The 21,120-nt window shown below is 42.3% G+C and overlaps 2 protein-coding genes across 4 annotated transcripts in view; both read right to left on the bottom strand.

Moving 5' to 3' along the window:
• The window catches only part of gas7b (growth arrest-specific 7b), a 76,086-nt gene extending 69,688 nt beyond the window's left edge, over positions 1-6,398 (bottom strand). For 2 of the 3 annotated variants that reach the window (XM_084077876.1, XM_084077875.1), the window contains exon 1: positions 5,767-6,398. In XM_084077876.1, the coding sequence (XP_083934002.1) occupies positions 5,767-5,949 (183 nt within the window). In that variant the 5' untranslated portion in view covers positions 5,950-6,398. Of the gene's footprint in view, positions 1-5,175; positions 5,197-5,766 lie in introns of those variants that run through there. The other variant, XM_084077877.1, reaches the window with a different exon arrangement.
• Positions 6,399-7,742: 1,344 nt separating this feature from the next.
• Positions 7,743-21,120, bottom strand: part of LOC311060576 (myosin heavy chain, fast skeletal muscle-like) — a gene marked incomplete at its 5' end in the record, with an annotated part of 37,370 nt that continues 23,992 nt past the window's right edge. Inside the window, 15 exons of the mRNA XM_084078811.1 lie at positions 7,743-7,847; positions 8,985-9,131; positions 9,789-9,884; positions 10,370-10,474; positions 11,264-11,434; positions 11,627-11,752; positions 14,409-14,612; positions 15,731-16,039; positions 17,349-17,473; positions 18,026-18,191; positions 18,374-18,557; positions 19,240-19,436; positions 20,041-20,159; positions 20,280-20,406; positions 20,674-20,828. Of these exons, the coding sequence (XP_083934937.1) occupies positions 8,988-9,131; positions 9,789-9,884; positions 10,370-10,474; positions 11,264-11,434; positions 11,627-11,752; positions 14,409-14,612; positions 15,731-16,039; positions 17,349-17,473; positions 18,026-18,191; positions 18,374-18,557; positions 19,240-19,436; positions 20,041-20,159; positions 20,280-20,406; positions 20,674-20,828 (2,228 nt within the window). The 3' untranslated portion in view covers positions 7,743-7,847; positions 8,985-8,987. The remainder of the gene's footprint in view (positions 7,848-8,984; positions 9,132-9,788; positions 9,885-10,369; positions 10,475-11,263; positions 11,435-11,626; positions 11,753-14,408; positions 14,613-15,730; positions 16,040-17,348; positions 17,474-18,025; positions 18,192-18,373; positions 18,558-19,239; positions 19,437-20,040; positions 20,160-20,279; positions 20,407-20,673; positions 20,829-21,120) is intronic.

A 21,120-nucleotide genomic window follows, 5' to 3' on the forward strand; every position in this document is an offset into this window, starting at 1 on the left:
TGAAATGCAGCGGTAAAAGTACCTAAAAGTACCTACCGCCACACATCTATAGCAGTGGTTCTCAACCTGTGGTCCAGGTGACAGTGAAGTGACAATTTAAGGACTTTTTAATACCTCAAAAACAAAGAAAAGAACAAAAACATTACTGCATCAAAAGTCATCAACAAACTATACTATGAAAACTGGTCAAACATTGGCCAAATTGTCAAATAACATAAGAAAGTTTCACAATATTTATCTGTGGAACCGAGATTGAACGCCTCAACTCCTACATTCCAAGTGCTTGTCAGGGTGGGGGGTCCCCAGTTCAAATATGATGGTTTTAGGGGGTCGCAGGCTTAAAAGGTTGAGAACCACTGGTACGAACACAATTGGCTCGTGTTCGGGGGAGGGAAAGCCGGGCGGGGGCGGCACCTGCCAGCGGGGAGTGTTGGGCATGCGGGAGGAGTGGGACGGAGGCACTGCGTCCTCCTGGTGGGGGCTCCTCACTGGCAGGTGAGCCAGTAGAGCATGACTGCAGTGACAGCACACAGCAATGTGTGTGGGGAGGAATTAATTGGCATAATAATTACTAAATTGGGGTGTGTGTGTCTGGGTGAAACTGTTCAATTAAGACCTGAGGCGATTCTTAAAAAAAATCTAAATCCTAACAGTTTTTGGGAAAAAATTGAAACATTTTTTTTTCAAGATTTTTCAAAAATAGCAGATCTACAAGCTCATAGCGCGGCACTCGGTGCCGCGCTATGAGCTTGTATATCTGCTATTTTTGAATAGCCAAAGAAATCTAAAGTGACACAGATGCGTTCCAGGTCTTAAAAGGTTAACAAAATGCTTCCTAAATAGCCGATTCTTTTTTTCTTTTCTTTTTTTTACATGTATGAAAATGGAGTGTCCAACTACGATGCGAGTTATACAAGTAGCATATCTTCTTTCAGAACGTTGTGTGTGGGGGGGAGTGGGCAAGAGAGAGAAAGGGAGGGAGACAGAGATGTATATTGCAGATGTATATTGTTTTATCATCCCCAAATGCCTTGTCTCGCGTGATTATAGACACCTCTCGCTCAAGCATTAAGTACTGTAACCGTTAAATTGATCTAACGTGGGACCAATCCCATGGCAGTACTTAACTGTAAGGGCAATATGTTACGTTTTTTATACAGCAATGTACTGGTATTCCAGTGGAAAAAGGAGTGGAAAAATGCACCCATAAGGGACCATTGTTGCACTCTCAGGGTTAAAGTTACACTCAGGATTTTGCTGTGCAGTCAACCTGCAGTGAGTGAATGAACTGCAAATTGTTACAATTCACTTGCAAGTTAAAAGTACTTAACCGTTCAACTAAGCGTCAACATGTTCTCTGAACAATGCACTCCATTCAGTGTCTTTTGGTTGACATCAGTGAGTCATCGCTGATGTCACCAAACCTTGTCTCATCCAAGTCACCAGCGATTGTGTTAATCTTCTGCTGTAACTTTGTTCCCTGTTCTGCTCGTTAGGTGAGCAGTGGGTGCAAATCAACCAGTCCCTGAACATGAATCAGTGTCATGACTCACTACTGTGTCCTGGTTAATTTCTGGTTGCCATGACCACTGTGGAACATGTCACCCACACTGTGAGGGGTATGCTAGTATTGATTGATATTATGGTACGGTTCATCAACACTTTGAATGAAAAACAATTACTGAGAACATAGTTAAGGTCTTGCTAAATCATCTTGAAAATGACATTAATGAGGGTAGGATAATGAACTTAAAGGACCACAATGGATACAAGCCCCAAGGGCTTTTGTGTTATCCTTTTAGCACCATTGTACCACTGTACTTTTTGCAAACTGTTAATAAAGTATTCAATCAATCAAACAGAGAAAACAGAAGGCCGCATTCTCAGCTGTAAAAAAACATTTAAACTTTCAGCAAAACCATCTGATTATATTTATTAGTAGTGTATCTACTATTAGTAAAGAAGGAGCAAGTGTAAAGCCTGTGGAGAATGCTTAGATGGGTTTCTGCTGAATGATTCATTAGTCTGTGAAGAATGGAGCTGTTTGGAGAACAAAGCCCCAATGCTGAGGGTGACAATGAAGGGGTGTCTCAGGGCTACATCAAAGAGATGCATTGTGAACTGTGCCAGCTATAGAAACACATTCCCTGGTCTAGACCATCAACACACATTAGTCTGAATGTGTGATTACGACAGGATTATGGCAGCAAATTCCTAAATTACTGTGTAACCGGTGAGCGGAATTTAGGGCGATTTCCTGTAAGTGCTCAGTTGGCTTTAAATGGTTTACTGAAAAGAGGAATTAAGGAAGTGACTGTTCTGTTGTTACACCATCAGCCCATTTCATGGTGCCATCATCCAGGTAAAGTCTGGAGCTCGATGAGTAGCTGCTCAGTGCTCATAATATTGACTCAAGGAGAACTGGACAGAACTTTGAGTTTCACTATGTGCAATTCATCCCCATTGCAACATGAAAAAAATGTCAGTGTGCTACTCTGCATTCCAGATGAACTGCATTGTGTGCAACTGATAACGCACACTCACACTGTATATCTCTTCTTTACAAGGCAGACAGTCCTGTTCTAAAGCTGAACATTGACTTTCCAGTCAATGCAGTGAAACGTATCTCTGTTAACATATCTACCTACTGATCCAACTTGTATCAAAGCCATCAAGGACAGGTAAGCTCAAGCGATGGTGCAACACTTGCAAACATGAACCCTCCCAACCATGGGATTAACAAACTATTTAAGACATTATCTTCAGCAGGCCAAAGGCTGGGCGCGGAGATTGTGTTTTCAGACCCGGCATCAGCATCAAACCTTTTGTGCATGATGCCAGTAGGCAAAAAGACACTTGATGGTAGTCAAGTCACACACACACTTTTGGTTTTTGTTTTATTGCCCTCATGGGGGCACTAAACCAGCTTGCTTAACGATTTGGCCTATAACTGTTGAACTCTAGGTCAGACAGATTTCAATTTATTTTCCCTGACTCCCAAGTAAATCGGGGCACCGGTCTAGTGCTACAAAATGCCCCAAACCTTGCGGCTTCCTCTGTACTGACGGCTGCAACACCTTAAGCTAGGCTCCTCCAGGCCCCATGTCGAAGTGTCCTTGAGCAAGACATTTAATCCCTAACTGCTCCCAATGAACGGGTTGCTGCCTTGCACCGTTGCCTCTGCTGTCGGTGTGAATGCGTTTGTGAATGTAGCTTTGGAAAAAGTGCACTATATGAATGCACCCTTTACTCTCAGGGGTAACCGGAAGACTCGGCCCCAAAACACACTCGCCCCCATTTTTTCCGCGGACCGCTCGACCCCAGCGGCTCTTGTATTTGTTTTATTTTACGGAGTTTAAGGTTGGGACGAAGGTTAGGGTTAGGCATAGTTTTACTGAGGTCAAGATTAGGAATAAAGGTTAGGTTTAGACATAGTTTTACTGAGTTTACGTTTAGGAATACCTGGTGGCGACTGGCGACCGTTCCGAGGTCGCCCGATTTGACCCGGGGCGAGCGTGTTTTGGGGCCGAGCGTTCTTGTATTCGTGCTCGGGGGCTCCTTAGTGCCACTGACTAAGCACCCCAGTATCAGCTAGGTTCCTACATACTGTATAAAGATGACTGTCCCAAGATTTAACTTCAGGTCTGAGCAGTCGTCAAACTTGGGATCTGTGTTTTGGAGAAAATGCACTTAACACCCACCTGAGGGTTACACCCAGAGCGAGTGCATTTTGTTGCTACTTTTAGAAACCTGGCAGCGAGGGCCCACTCCTACTTTCACAATTATTCTTTTGTTTTGTCATTTCTGTAAAAGAAAACCTTGGGTGTATACTTTCAATATGCATCACTATTTGTCTATAACACCATGGTGGTGGAGGGAGGGGGACCTTGGCTGCGCGTCTATTTCAACCTGACCATTATCATTTCTAAATGTCAGCACGAGCCTGCAGAACTAGGATGGATTGGTCTGGCGTGTTTGGCCATTTCTTTTCAAGTGTTTACTTTTCTAAGTCACAGCAGAGCAGTTTACATCATTTTTTATCATATCACACTGTTCTCACTGGAACCGTGATGAGGCGAGAAGTGAAGCCGGCTTGTATACTGTGGCCAGGGTTGCCAGATCTGCTTATTATAATTTCCCTGCAAGATTTTATTTGAAAATAGCCGATCTACAAGCTCACAACGCGTCGCATCGCGACGCGTTGTGAGCTTGTAGATCTGCTATTTTCAAATAGCTGATGCATATGCTAAAGTGCTCATGTGCCCCATAGTCGCTTCTTTTGGGCTGGTTTTCCTAGACCTGGTTGCTTGTTTCTCTCACAGAATCTGGCAACACTGCCCGTGGCCTGGGAGTGTTGGCATCATGCCCATTGCCTTGGGATACGATACAAGACACAAATTATCACAATACTTAATTGTGTCATTAGCTTGCAGACAACAAGCCATTTCCTGATCTCAAGATTCAATCACTCACATCCCATCCAATAAAATGGACCATTAACCACTTAAACCCTTAAGTGAGCTGGATGTGAGTTGGCTCTGCACTTTACTTGGGCCACTTTTTCCCTCTACACCAAATCTCTTCGCCCAAAAATAGCCGATCTACAAGCTCACAACGCCTCGCAGCTGAGCTTGTAGATCTGCTATTTTTTTTTTTTTGTTAGCTAGTAGATCTGCTATGTTAGACTAATGCCACCCCCCCTCCCCCCTCAAGTTTTCTTGACAGAGACAGAGAGAGAGAGAGAGAGAGAGAGAGAGAGAGAGATGCTGTGCATGTCCTGAGTGGAGCCTGCCTCCTCTCTCTCTCTCTCTCTCTCTGCCCCAGAGAGAGCATTCATGCGCACAGACAGCCAGGGGACCTGAGTGGAATTCTAGTGGAATGTTGTGTGGAATGAGGAAGTTTGGAGACTTCAGAGACATTTCAGTCAGTCGAGGAATTGGGGGGGGGGGGGGTGATGGGTGTTAATCTCATAAGGAAAGGATCCCATGGGAAAACTGTTTAATAACAACCCCAGAAACTTTCCAAAAATCTAATTTGGAGACATGCTTTTTCTCTCTGCCCTTGCCAGAACTGATCATTTTATTTCAGGATTGTTATATTTTGCAGTTGTTTTCTTCCAATATCACGGGGCATTTTTGGTTGTTGTTGACCAAAATACATCAGAGCTACTTAAACCTCCAGAACCTGAACATAGCTTGAGGGAAACCATGCCCTGGTCCCAACACATCCTTCTCTCCTTCCCACCAGCCAAAATTGTACTTAAGTACAGTACTTGAATAAATGTACTTGAGTGACTTTACACCAGGGGGTTTCAACCACTGGTCCGGGGACCACTAGTGGTCCTTGAGGGGGTTCCAGGAGGTCCCCAGCCAGATGAATAGTTAGCAACCAAATTGAACCTTATATGTCTGTAACTCTGAGAGTGTACAAATGGAACCAAATGGACCCGTTAGAGTTAAATGAACACGGATGATGATGATACCATGTAGATTGGGAGCCCCAAGAAATCTAAATGGTTGAGTCCCAGGCATATCTTTTCAAATGGGGGTCCCTGGGCTAATATTTGTCAATTTGGGGGTCCTTGACGCGAAAAAGGTTGAAAACCACTGCTTTCCACCACTGACCTTACCTCCAGAACCTGAACATAGCTTGAGGGAAAGCATGCCCTGGTCCCAACATCCTTCTCTCCTTCCCACCAGCCAAAATTGTACTTAAGTACAGTACTTGAATAAATGTACTTGAGTGACTTTCCACCACTGATCTTACCTCCAGAACCTGAACATAGCTTGAGGGGAACCATCCCCTGGTCCCATCCTCCTTCTCTCCTTCCCACCAGCCTCCTGGCAGAGACTGCGCGACCTTAATGATGTCTCCGGCTTCGAAGCTCAGTCCCTGCTGATGCTGGTCGCCGCTAAACGAGTACAAACTTTTGCAGTAAGATCCAGCCATCGCGAAACGCAACACGCGTCCCGTGCTTTTGTAGCAAAGCCTAGTGGCTCACAGCCTCAGCCCGATGGCCCTAAAACTCTCAGAATATGTAGAATGCCCTTTAAGTCTAGCAGTTAAGATGTTTTAGCTTTCCACGCGCGGGAGACACGGGTTCGATTCCCGGGGCGTTGCACCGCGATCACGACGCATCCGTTGTTTATCCTCACAGCAATGCTCTGTTGAAGGAAGAACCCTCCTGGGGTAAAAACAAAAAACAAAAAAAAACTTGGCTATCTCAACAACCGACTTTCTTGCGATCGAGCCTGTTGTTCAGCTTGTTAATGGATTGAATAACCTGCTGCGGATCCCGATTACAAAAATCAATATTATTTCGTGCGTAAAAGTAACAGGTTATTCCCAGCTGTCAAGCGTGGTTCCGCCGCTCGCTCGCCTCCTCTTGCCTGTGTGTGTGTGTGTGTGTGTGTGTGAGGCTGTGAGCTGCGCTCTGCAGCCGCGCCTCACCAAGTCAGTCCAGTGACTGTGACTCAGTCAAGTCAAATCTCCTCCCCAACACAACACACACAACACAACACAACACAACACAACACAACACAACACACACACTGACACACAGCCCTGGCCGGACCTGACCAGTGGTGTGTAAACAAGTAACTAAGTACATTTACTCAAGTACTTAAGTACAATTTTGAGGTATTTTTTACTTTGCTGGAGTATTTCCAATTTTCAGTACTTTAACTTCTACTCCACTACATCTCTGAGGAAAATGTTGTACTTTTTACTCCACTACAATTATTTGAAAACTTCAGTTTAGTTAGCCTACTTTGTAGATTTTGATTACAAAACATGAACCACTTCAGCCCTATACGTTTCGGCCATTTAAAATAGCCGATCTACAAGCTCACAAATAAGGCATTCTGAGCTTGTAGATCTGCTATTTTCAAAAGATTTAGATACATGTTATAGGACATTCGAAAACTTGTGAAATGGGACAGTCGGCATATTTGCCTATAGCCTACTTTCTACTTTTGATACTTACATTTTGATGCCAATACTTTTATACTTTTACTCAACAATTTTTTGAATTCCGGACTTGTACTTGTAACAGCGTAATTCTACATTGCAGTATTGAGACTTTTACTTAAGTAACACATGTGAGTACTTTTTCCACCACTGAACACAACAACACACAACAACAAACATACGCAGCCCTGGCCGGACTCACACGTGTTACCTCATCATCACTAATTAGCTTCTTGGAAGAAGCCACACTGTCTGCAAGACTTCCAATGTTCTGTGATTTTTAGGCAACACTTTTAATTTAATATGATTTTCTTTTCTTTTCTGTATCTCTGGAACCCCAACGTAAAATGTAAAATCCTCACTGTAATTTAATTCAGAGTATACAAATCCAACACATAGGCTTCTCTACCAATAATAATTCTGACAATTTATACACTGGAGACCCATAAAGGGTGCATTTGGTTCCTAAGTAGCCATCAATCATTTAGTTCGGGACTCCCTGGGGGCCCCCGGACCATAGGTTGATAGCCACCAATTTAGTCTACTGTAAAGACTAAAGGAGACTAGGTTGAGGTTAGTTTTATAGGAGGAGACTTGTGAAGCATAATCTTCCTTTATGTCTGAATGAAAGCATTAGTCCAGGAGTGAAAACATTAGTCCAGGAGTGATGGAGATATTTTTAATAATTTATATTTCCTGTGGGGCTAATCTGATGGTGCCACAAGGTGGCGCCATCAGATTCAGAAAAAAACTCGAGCTCAAAACAAAACATCATGCATTGCAGGGATTAAAGTAGACGATAGCTCAGTGTACACAAAAAGTCATATTTTATGAGTCATCTTCATTATGTTGTCTTCTCCTCTTTTCATTCTTTTTTTCTGTTGAGGAAAAAAACAAAAGCAATAGATTAGAAAGCATGCCTTGTTTAACGGCATGAGGATATTCACTTTTATTAATATCATGTGACTTAGGTTGGTTTGAATCATTTTCCCTTGTGTCGGAAATACAATAGGTCTGTCCAGTTAAATCTGCAATTCATTAGTCATTTTAATGAATATAAAACTTTATTTTGCCCAAGCCGTATGGTAGCTCTTCTATTGAAAATGTAGATCCCGTGGCCAGGCAGGTAGGACCACTATCGGTTGACATGAAGAGGTATTGCATCATGGATAATGTGCAATATATCCTCTGCCCAAACAGGCTTTCCATTGTTGATCAACAGTGGAAATGTCAACGCTTGTGTAGCCACCCAGGTTCCAGGGGGTTCCCGTCCCCAGCAAAATGAGGAACAGTTTAACGACACTATTATTTCACCAATGACAGAATGTATTAGATATGAAGAATGACTATTCATATCAGAGGTTTCGCTCTCTCTCCACTGTTATCTACCCACCCACATAGACAGTTGTAGAATTCTGTACTAGCCTACTCAAAAAATGCAGTTCGCTCGGCTCATTTAAAAGAGCCTTAAAAACTCACCTTTCAGGAGGCCAAAAGGGGAGGTAGTACCATTTTCCTGTTAGACAGCCGACCCCCCCCCCCTCCCCTTGTTCTTGTACATATCCCCCCCGCCCCCCTTTTTTTTGTTGTTGTTGTTGTTGTTGTACATAGTGTTATTTTTTGCTGTTTTTTTTGTATTGATATTCGAACCGTGGTGCCACTATATATGTCTATGGATTGAATACCAAGGCCCTCATTGGAAACAAGACCGCAAGGTCTTTCATGAACGGACCTGTTAAACAAAGTCTTTTTTAAATGTAACTGTGCTGTTTTACATTTTTTCCCTAATAAAATATTCAATCAATCAAAAAATGTACTAATCTTAAGAACAAAAATCAATGGCACAAGTGCAGTAATTACCATGTACCAGGATGATTTTAATGAGTTGCAATGGATTAATCTCACATCAAAATAGCATTTTTTTTATGGGACACATTTATTAGTCCTGTCCTCTGTCCTATTAAAAAAATCTAAAAATATTCACTTTTTTGTAACCGATTAAAACAACCATATACCTGTCACACGTTGCTGCCAGTCTTGTCTCTGCTCTTGGCTCTCATCTTGTTGACCTGGGACTCAGCGATGTCTGCCCTCTCCTCTGCCTCCTCTAGGTCATGCTGCACCTTCCTCAACTTAGCCAAGTGGTTATTTACTTGCTCCTCCTGTTGATCATAAGAAAGTAAAATAAATAAACAGATTCAATATCTATAGCTGTGTGTGTATTTATTTTTTATAACGAACATCTACAAGCTCACAACGTCTCGAGATGCGACTTGTAGATTGGTTATTTTCGCTGCACGACACTATTGTACCACGAAGTATAAAATAGATTTTTTGAAGTGGTTAACCCATTAAGACCTGAGGCCGATTCTACAAAATGTCTTCTAAATCCTAACAGTATTCTGAAAAAAACTATGTTTCTATGTCAGTGGTGCTCAAACGTTTTCATGTCAAGCAGTCAAGGACCCCCAAAATGTATTTGGCCGCCGACCCCCATCTCAAAATATGTTGTTCCAGGGACCCCCAGATGCAAAGATTTGAGAAAAAAATGTTCGCTTTAAAACAATATATTTTCAAAGATTTGCACATATTTTCACGATTTTTCAAAAATAGCAGATATACAAGCTCGTAGTGCGGCACTCGGTGCCGCACTACAAGCTTGTATATCTGCTATTCTTGAATAGCCAAAGTGTAAAATAATGCTTTTTAGCTCAAATCAAAAAGTGACAAAGATGCGTTTCTGTTTGTTTCTGTATACACTATCCACATAGAAAACAAACAATGTGATCAAGCAGTGGCAGTGATGATAATGCTCCTACAGCTTCCTCCGCCTGGTGTTTATTGGCCTTCACTTTCAGCTGCAGCTTGTCCACCAGATCCTGAAGTCTCAGGACGTTCTTCTTGTCCTCCTCTGCCTGCAACAAAATGAAAGGGAACGTGTGGGCAGTGCTGTTTCACTGAAAATACAGTATGTCCAGGAAGATAATGTGGACTGACACCTAAAATCAGCGTTCCACATGAAAAGTCGATGCTTTGTTGATTTCCATTGCTTTGCTTGGATCGATCAGGCTTGTATGACCACTTAAATGCAGTACAGTTCATGATCCCAGTCCCCGTGAAATCCACTCGTAAATGAGTAATAATCAGACTTTTCCGAGACACCAATTAACCCATTAAGACCTGAGGCGATTCTTAGAAATGTTCTAAATCCTGAATCCTTTGGAAAAAAAGTTTTCACGATTTTTCAAAAATTGCAGATCTACAAGCTCATAGCGCGGCACTCGGTGCCGCGCTATGAGCTTGTAGATCTGCTATTTTTGAATAGCCAAAGAAACCTAAAATGACACAGATGCGTTCCAGGTCTAAATGGGTAAAACCTTCGTCATGCAACAGTTTTTACCTGGTACGTTATCTCTTTGACTCTCCTCTCATACTTTCTGACGCCCTTTATGGCTTCAGCTCCTCTTTTTTGCTCAGCATCCAGCTCTCCCTCCAATTCACGCACCTATAGTGGCAAGGAAGGCATCCATAAAGCACCGTCTGATTTTCATGAACGACACTCTTTCATTCCTGAACAGTGTAAAGTTTGACAGCAAATCTCGATATAGTTTTAGTCTTTTGAATAAAATTCCATTTAGTTTTCGTCATATTTTAGTCCTCTGAAACGTTTTACTTTTAGTCTAGTTTTAGTTGACAAAATATTATAAGATCTTAGTCAACTAAATCTAGAGTTGAAAAAAACATATTTTGACTGGACTTGATGGCGTCGTAATGCCTGATTCTGTGCAGCGGTGTGTTCTAGGTGTTTTCGGAGGGATACGATAATCATTCCCTGCACGACATGCGCGTGGTTGTGGAGATACTGTACACTAGCGGGTTTTCAATGGATGAAATGGTTAGTAGAGGGCTACGCTTGGCTACGAAAATGTTCTGCAGGTCACACTACGTATATAGCGTAAAAACGGTAGAACGCACCACTGGCTGTGTGCAAAAAATAGCCAATCTACTGTACAGGCTCACATGTGAGCTTGTAGATCGGCTAAACCCACACGCAAACAAGCATACAATGACTTGTCTTAGTTCTATTGGATCTCTTTAACTTAGTTTTTATTTTTTGATATATTAAATATCAACATATTATATAGCATAGTATATTTAGTCATCCTAGCATAGTTTTTATTTCGTTTTTGTCAGTGAAAAAAGGTAGTCGACAAAATGAACACTGCATAAAGCTCTGTCTGATGTTCATGGCATGAACAACACTCTTTCATTCCTGAACAATGAATTGAATTACCCTGCTCTCCAGTTTCTGGAGCTGCTTCTTGCCGCCCTTCAAGGCCAGGTTCTCAGCCTCGTCCAGACGGTGCTGCAGGTCTTTAACTGACACCTCCAGGTTCTTCTTCATCCTCTCCAGGTGACCGCTGGTGTCCTGCTCTTTCTTCAGCTCTTCGGCCATCATGGCCGCCTGATTCCAGACAGTAGTAGTTAGTTACACTAGTGGTTCTCAAACAATTTCAAGTCAAGGACCCCCAAATTGATTATGTATTTGGCCGCGGACCCCCATCTGAAAAAGGTTTTGTTCCAGGGATCCCAAGAAGAGAAGATTTATGTATTTTTGTGTGTGTGTGCCATTCTAAACACATTGAGTGCCACTAACATCAGTAATAGCTTTCTTGGCTTTCTCCTCAGCATTCCTCGCCTCCTGAACAGCATCCTCGACCTCGGACTGGATATGAGTGACATCGGCTTCCAGCTTCTTCTTGGTATTCATCAGGTTGGTATTCTGTAAGACAGTTACATATTCTACATTACCCAAGAGAACCAAAGGTTTTGTTGCATGAAAACTTGTCACCTTTCAGCAAAATTCTCCGCTTTGAATCAGAAATAGCTCACCTACGTGATTTGTATACATACAATGAAATGGGGGGCGGAGGGGTAGTTTACTCAAAGCAAAAGAGTGACGCATGCCAACTGAAAGAGTGATGCCTGCCTACTTAACCTGAAGCCGATTCTACATGTCTCCTAAATCTCAACAGTTTTCTGAAAAACGTATGTTTCTATGTCAGTGGTGCTCAATCTTTTTCATGTCAAGGACCCCCAAAATGATATGTATTTGGCCGGACCCCCATCAAAATATTTTGTTCCAGGGACCCCCAGAAGCAAAGATTCGAGTTAAAAATGTTCGCTTTAAAAATATATATATTCAGAAGATTTGCACACATTTTCACGAATTTTCAAAAATAGCAGATCTACAAGCTCGTAGCGCGGCACTCGGTGCCGCGATATGAGCTTGTATATCTGCTATTTTTGAATAGCCCAAAGTGTAAAATAATGCTTTTTAGCTCAAATCTAAAAATGACACAGTTCCAGGTCTCAATGGGTTAAAGTGAAAGCGTGATGCCTGCCTACTCAATATGAAAGAGTGACGCATGCCTACTCAAAGTGAAACAGTGATGCCTGCCTACTCAATGTGAAAGAGTGATGTGTGCCTACTCAAAGTGTGATGTGTGCCTAAAGGGTTCCAGGGTATGTCATCTCTAGAGTCACTATGGGTAGAAGGCTACTATGTTGACATCACAGACTTTCTTCCTGTGTCTACTCAAAGTGAAAGAGTGATGCGTGCCAACTCAAATTGAATCGACTGTCAACAAAAGCAGAACCTATCTTTGACTTTCAGAGTTAGTCGAAAATCATACATTGGTAGTGAGGCAGGTGGATGCAGAGAGACAGGAGATGCCCCTGTCTCTCTGCATACAATCGTGTTTGTTCATTATTATTAAAGGGTAAAAGATATTATGCAATTTCATCAAACATATTTGCTTGAGTGCAGACAACGTGTTATGAGCATTTAGCATAATTGTATACATGTGTACCTTATTTTATCGTAAATGTATGATGGGCTGGGGTGGGCAGCTTTGATGATGGAGAGGGCCACTATATTTCCACACTGCACATACTGTCAGAAACCTCTTATCTCCATATTTTGACTTTTTTTCTACCATTCTATGTCACACAAAAGTAGCAAAGCGCAACGCCTTTTGAGCTTGTAGATCTGCTATTTTTGCTACTTTTGGAATCCTGAATTTCTTTTTGCTATTTTTTAATTGGAATCCTGAAAAGTAACATTTTTATTTAATTTCAAATGCATTTGTATGAACTTAAATACAAATGCATTAGACATAAAAAAGACAATAGCATTTTAATGGTAGTCATTAAGTTACTAATATAGAGCACCCAAGTCCTGACGTCATTGCCAGTAGAGGGCTTTTCCGCAGGTTCGTGGCTTTACTTATTGTGGTGATATCCTCATTGGGGAATCTTAGATCGCTTCATATAAGAACTGTGTTCCAAAAATAAACACACGACCCCGGCGATTTTACTCATATGGATATGAAGCATCGACTGTCTGAAGGTGTAAATGTACACCCATTTACCTAAAGAGTAACACAATATAAACACTAGAAACGAGTCAAACAACTCAAAGACTACATATCCCATGAACGCGGCTGCTGCAGGGACAATGATATCAGACCCGGAAGTAGTAGTTCTTAAGACTTTTAAGGCAGAATCAATTCCATTTTCACCAGAAACAGGCTGTATCAAATATGAATGAATATCATAAACGATGCAGAGCCACCCCCCTGACAAAAAACGCCAGGGTGGTGTGTTTATGTTTGGAACACAGTTCTTATATGACGTGATCCAAGATTCCCAAATGGGGATTTCAACACAAAAAATAAACGCCATGAACCCGTGAAACAGCGCCCTCTAGGTTGGCAGTGACTTCAGACTTCGGTGAGTCTATAGACTGAAGTAATTAAAGCGGGTCATGTTTGCACGTTTGTTATTGTAACAGCTGAAATCAATAATATATCAGTATTCCGATATCAACCAGCAGGCCGTATTAAGTGAAGGTGGGGGCCGCGTATGATCTAAATTAATGCCATAGGTCATTGGTTCTCAAAGTGGGGGTGGGGTACTTGAGGGGGTCCCCAGCTAAATGATGGATAGGAACCAAATGGACCCTTATGGGTCTGTAACTCTGAGAGTGTACAAATGGAACCAAATGGACCCTAACGGGTCCATTTGGTTCCATTTGTACACTCTCAGAGTTAAATCAACATTGATTTTACAATAAAATTGTGGTCCAAGTGATAGAAATGCCATTAAATGGGGGTCCGTAGCCCTAATACATGTCAAACTGGGGGGTCCTTGAAATTAAAATGGTTGAGAATCACTGCTAGAGCCATAAAAATCTTCCCTTATGGGGGGTCCCTGGCATATCTTTTTCAAATGGGGGTCCACGGGCTAATAAGTGTCAATTTGGGGGTCCTTGACATGAAAAAGTTTGAGAACCACTGCCATAGGTCAAACAAAATAATGGATAGATGAAAATGTTCATTAGTTAGGGCCTATACCTGAAATCAAATCTAACTTACCTGAGAGTGCAGTAATCCCACTCTCTCGCTGGCGTCGGTCAGTTCCTGTTCGGCCGCTTTGCGACCCCTCTCAGACTGTTCCAGAACGGCCCTCAACTCCTCCACCTCGGCCTGCATCAGGGTGCTCCTGCGCTCCAGCATGTCCGCCTGCTCTTTGAGCTCCTCCTGGCTACGCAGCGCCTCGTCTAAATGCAGCTGTGCATCCTAAAGAAGAGCGCTCCCCCAAGCACCAAAGATGTTATTATAACCCATTTAGACCGGGAACGCATCTGTGTGTCATTTTTTTAGATTCCGTTTGGCTATTCAAAAATAGCAGATATACAAGCTCATAGTGTGAGCGCCGCGCTATGGGCTTGTAGATCTGCTGTTTTTTTGAAAAAATCGTGGAAACTTTGTGCAAATCTTTGAATATGCATTTTAAAAACGAATATTTTTAACTCCGATCTGTGCTTCTGGGGGTCCCTGGAACAACATATTTTGAGATGGGGGTCCGTGTCCAAATACATAGCATTTTGGGTGGTCCTTGACATGGAAAGGTTTGAGAACCACTCATATAGCGACATACGTTTTTTCAGAAAACTGTTAGGATTTAGAAGACATTTGTAGAATTCCCAGAAGCAAAGATTTGAGTTACAAATGTTTGCTTTAAAAATACATTATATTCAAAGATTTGCATGCATTTTCAGGATTAAAAAAAAAAATAGCAGATCTACAAGCTCATAGCGCGGCACTCGGTGCCGCGCTATGAGCTTGTATATCTGCTATTTTTGAATAGCCAAATAAATCAATAAAAATGACAAAGATGCGTTCCGGTCTTAATGGGATAACCGTACCTAAGTTACGTGACACATAGGTTTGCTTATCATGCAGTTAAAGATGCAGTGCCATAGTTTTGAGCCTTTTCTGGTTTTCACGTGTCTACAAAGTTAACATTACTCTAATAGACCTCCAGGTCTTGTTATAATGTGCAAATTTGCCTTCCCTGTGTACTTTTGGTTTCTTCCTGAAAGCTGAAAGCCTCCGAGTCAAAATGCCCGTTGGAAATACCCTGTTTTGATGACATCACAATAACAGGGGACGGCCTACCACAACTCACTTAACATTGTGGGGTGTGGCTAACTCAGATAGAATACCACCCACCTGACAACCACGCATACATAATGACCTGGTGGGTGTGGCCACATAAAAACGTAATTTTAGCCATTTCTGTACACTTTTTGGGGAAAATTATTTCTCCTAGCATAATCATAATACCTGATCATCATTTTTTAGGCGGAAAATAAATCATGGCACTGCATCTTTAAATCAATTTGACCGTTCACCTTCAGCTGCGTCTGGACATTCCTCAGATGCTTCTGGGCCTCGGCGGCCTGGCGGTTGGCGTGGCCCAGCTGGACCTCCATCTCGTTGACGTCGGCCTCCATCTTGCGCTTGACCCTGACGGCGTCGTTTCTGCCCCGGACCTCGGCGTCCAGGGCGTTCTGCAGGGCCTCGACGGTCCGCTGGCCGCCGCGCTTCAGCTGCTCCAGCTCCTCCTCCTTCTCCGCCAGCTTCCTCTCCGCCTCGCCTTTGATCTGGGCGAGCTCCATCTGCACGCGCAGGGTCTTGGACTCCTCGTGCTCCAGAGAGGCCTGAGATTGTAGAATAAACGCACGAGAATATATAGGTGTTCCAAAAAATCGCACCTTTCGGTCAATATATTCTGCGACTATGTACAGTAGTCCAGTGGTTCTCAACCATTGGTCCGGGGACCACCAGTGGTCCTTGAGGGGGTTCCAGGGGGTCCCCAGCTAAATGATAGATATTTAGGAACCAAATGGACCCTTATCATAAGGGTCTTATGTGCCTGTAACTCAGAGAGTGTACAAATGGAACCAAATGGACCCGATTTGTACACTCTCTGAGTTGAATTGACATTGATTTTACAATTTAAACTAGGGTCCCAGAGATAGAAATGCCATTAAATGCGGGTCCGTCCGTAGCCTAATGCATGTCAAACTGCAGGCATCCTTGAAATTGAAATGGTTGAGAATCACTGCTAGAACCGTAAAAATCTTCTCTTTTGGGGGTCCCTGGTATCTTTTCAAATGGGGGTCCGCAGGCTAATAAATGTCAATTTGGGGGTCCTTGACATGAAGAGGGTTGAAAACCACTGCAGTAGTCTACTGCAATTTACACAGAATGCACCATAAAAGAAATGTACGAACAATGTACTCTTCATTAACGCAAACGTCCCATGATGCAAAGCGCCATTGGTTTGGCGGTAAAGGTGGGTGGGAGGTTATAGACACAAAACACAGTATTGAGGGATATTTAGTGTGTTCCAAACACATTTGGTGTCGTTTCCTTACATTATCTGCTGTATTATAGTACATAGATTTGGAACATAGCCATGGTGACAGTGGTCACTGGTCAGGAGTCTTGTGTAAACCAGTGGTTTTCAACCAGTGGTCCGGGGACCACCAGTGGTCCTTGAGGGAGTTCCAGGGGGTCCCCAGCTAAATGATGGACAGGAACCAAATGGGCCCTTATGGGTCTGTAACTCTGAGAGTGTACAAATGGAACCAAATGGACCCTAACGGGTCCACTTGGTTCCATTTGTGCACTCTCAGAGTTAAATTAACATTGGTTTTACAATGTGAATTGGGGTCCCAGAGGTATAAATGCCATTCATTGGGGGTCTGTAGCCCTAATGCATGTCAAACTGGGGGTCCTTGAAATTAAAAAGGTTGAGAATCACTGCTAGAGAGCCGTAAAAACCTTCTCTTATGGGGGTCCCTGACATATATTTTCAAATGGGGGTCCCTGGGCTAATGTGTGTCAATTTGGGGGTCCTTGACATAAAAAAAGGTTGAAAACCACTGGTGTAAACCAAGGTACACGACTGTAAGAGGTTTCCTTCAAAACAACACACACATGCAGAGTCTACAGATTGAATACCTCAGCTTCCTCGAGAGCACTCTGAATCTCTGCTTTCTCACTCTCCACCGTCTTCTTGGCCTTTTCCACCTCATGGATGCTCCTCCCAATTTCACCAATCTGATCACTGAGGTCAGTGATCTCCTCTGTACATGAAATGAGAAATCGTGACATGATGTACGCAGTGGTGGAAAAGGTACTCAAATGTTTTACTTAGATAAAAGTATCAATACTGCAGTATAGAAACACTCTGTTACAAGTCCAGAATTCAAAATGTACTTGAGTAAAAGTACAAAAGTATTGGCATCAAAATGTACTTAAAGTACCAAAAGTGAAAGTACCAAAATGTTTGAAAATAGCAGATCTACAAGCTTGTAGATCGGCTATTTTCAAATAGCCTATGTATAAAATAGGGCTAAAGTGGTTAATGTATGTTTCATAATATCATAATTTATATCTGAAAAGTAACTAGTAACTAAAGTTTTCAAATAATTGTAGTGGAGTAAAAGTGCAATATTTGCCTCTGAGATGTAGTGGAGTAGAAGTAAAAGTACAGAAAATGGGAAATACTCCAGTAAAGTTGAGTAAATGTACTTAGTTACTTTACACCACTGGATGTACGACTGTTTCCAAACCCGTTAAAAAAAATAAGATTCTCTTAGGAAATGGGAATATCGCTCCGATATTTCATATCCTACCCTGCAATGTCTTGTTCTCTCGCTTGAGCGTTTCTAGGTGGTCCAGAGCTTCCTCAAACGAGTTCTTGATTTTGAAGAGCTCCGTGCTCAGAGAACGAGACTCTTTCTGTGAACCCTCCAGCTCAGCCTGGCTCTCCTCATATTTTAGTCTCCACTCGGATAGAATCTACAACAAATATTAGACAATGTGCAGATCGATTTTCTCCCCATGATGAAAATACAATAAATGAAAAAAATATACACATAAGAGCCTCAAACCAGCATTTGATTAAATATTTTGTTTCTACTTTCTAATTCTATATCCAACACATCTGAAACGTTTCTATGTAGGCTACTGTAGTTGGGTACCTTGTCAAAGTTCCTCTGCCTCTTGTCCAGGTTAGCAGCACAGGCGTTAGATTTCTCTACATCAAGCATCAGGTCCTCCACCTCTCCCTGAAGTCTCTGTTTACTCTTCTCCAGGGAGGCACACTTAGCGTTCACTCCCTCGATCATCTCCTCTGCATCTTGAAGACGTTGCACCAGCTTCTTTCTATGAGCGACACGAACAGAACACAATGTTGGAAAAACATGAATGAATATTGTATACGTTCGGTGCAACGTCTTATGAAGCATTTATGACTCTCAATCGAGTGGTCCTCAAGCGTTTTCATGTCAAGGACCCCCAAATGTATAGGTATTTGCCCATTTGAAAATATTTTGTGCCTGGGAGCCCCATAAGAGAAGATTTCTCTAGATTTGTCAACACGTTTTCAAAAATAGCAGATCTACAAGCACACACAATGTGTTGTGGTGCGACACATTGTGAATATACATTTAGAATAGCTGAAAAATGTAATAGGACTTGTATTTATGTTGCCAAATAATTTATGTTCGCTTTAAAATTGTCTGATTACTTTCCCATTTCTATTGTATTTTTGTTGTTAAATGAGGTGAGATGAACTTTATAAACCCCACAGGGTTTTCAAAATCTCACCTGTACAACCCACTATTACGCTGTTGTTACAAATGTGTTGTTTTTGAGTGGTGCCAACCACTCCTATATCTGACTTTGTCCGTGTGTCCGTCCGTATGTATGTATGTATGTCCAATAAACAAACATTGATGACAACACGGGTGATGACAATACGGGGCTCATCAAAGGCACCACTCTCTTCACACAGGGTGTGATTTTTTAAATGTGGAAATAGAAAAAAAGGGGAAAAAAGAATTACTTGGCCTCCTCAAGCTCCTCTCCGCGCTGGATGGCATCAGTCTCATATTTGGTTCTCCACTGGGCCACCTCTGCGTTGGCCTTGGACATTCCTCTCTGGAGCTCCGCCTTGGCCTCCTGCTCCTCCTCAAACTGCTCCCTCAGGAGATCACAGTCATGGCGAGCTGATTGCAGAGCATGGGCAAGGGAGGTCTTAGCCTGTTTGGGAGACATTTAAAAGTCATTTGGATCATTGATCATAGTCACGCAAGACGGCCATTTGCCTCTTAGGCCTACTCCATACTCGGCTGAGTAGGAAGGAAGACAAAAAAGGCCACCATTTATGGTCAATAGGCTCTATGCACAGCAGCCATTTTGGAGAAAAATTGGGTCTCTTCTGACTTCCTTCACATGTGTTACCAATGATACTAATGAAGGCTCTGTTCCATTCTGGTCAAACAGAGTCAGGGTGCTGATATTGTGCATGTTGGCTCACTAGAAATACTAGTGGGTCTCAAAGTGTGGTCCAGGGACCCTCATGGTTCCTTGAGAGGGTGTAACTCTGAGAGTGTACAAATGGAACCAAATGGACCCTCCCGGGTCCATTTGGTTCCATTTGTACACTCTCAGAGTTATGGGGGTCCTTGAAATTAAAAAGTTTGAGAACCACCGTGCTACACTAAATGGAACAGAGCCTTCATTAGTATCATTGGTAACGCCTGTGAAGGAAGCAAGGAAGGGGCCCAATTTCTGTCCAATATGGCTGCTGTGCATAGAGCCTATTCACAGTGTTGTGTATTTCATGAGATGAACATCTGTGTACCTTGACTTCCTCTTCCACAAGTCTCTTCAGGTCTTCAGCCTGCTGTGCTAAACCTTGCTTACTTCTCGTTAGCTGAGACACGAGAGATTCTTTCTCTTCCAGCTGCCGAGAAAGCTCACCTGAATGAAACAAAACGATAATACATTTTGAGAAATTATATTCGTATCACTAAACAGGTCTATCCGAATTTTGTACAATATATATATATATATATTTTGTTGCCGTTGTTAATTGATTACCATTTTCAGTTTGTAGTTTAGCTTTCTGGACAGTGATGTCAGCGAAGTGGCGAAGGCTTTCATCGCTTTTAGCCTTCAGCTCATTTAACTGGTCCTCCGTGCTTCTGCACATCTTCTCAAGGTTGGCCTGACAACCAAGCATTGATTTGGAAACTTAAGTTCATTTTCACATAAGATCGAAAACCACTTGGCCATTCATTTGAACCAAATGGTAAAACTTCTATTAACCGAGAAACCATTTTTGCATGATTGTCACAATCGCAATGATCTTTTCCATGTTGACAATTTTCATTTCATACTATATTTAAAATAGCAGACCTACACACTTACAACGTTGTAAGCTTGTAGATCAGCTATTTTAAATATAGTATAAAAGTATAAAATGATCAAATACCTTTGCTTTGGACACAGTCTCCATGTTGCTGAGCAGGTCATCTATCTCCATCTTGCATTCAGTCTTCTCCTTGTCCAGTCTCTGTTTGACTCGCTGCAGGTTGTCAATCTGCTCTCCCAGCTCAGCCACGCTGTCGGCGTGTTTCTTCCTCAGAGCTGCAGCAGTAGCAGGGTTATTAAAGTTTACTTCTTATTTTTTTTAGCTTTTTTCTACCCAGATTAGCCGTTATACCAATGAATTCCTCCCCACATACGTTTTTCCTAGTACTATCCTACTGACTCACCTGCCAGTGAGGAGTCCCCAGTTATGGGGCTCCCATAGAGCCTTCGTTCTACTCCTCCTGCCCAACTCTCCCTGCTAATGTAAGCCTAATATTTTGGATGGATATGAAATCTTATCTTGCAAAAGTTTTAGCTGTGCCAGTTTTAAACCTAAATTGTCTGAAAT

This window comes from Gymnoscopelus microlampas, assembly GCF_963454915.1.
Source record: "Gymnoscopelus microlampas genome assembly, chromosome: 14".
Lineage (NCBI taxonomy): Eukaryota > Metazoa > Chordata > Actinopteri > Myctophiformes > Myctophidae > Gymnoscopelus > Gymnoscopelus microlampas.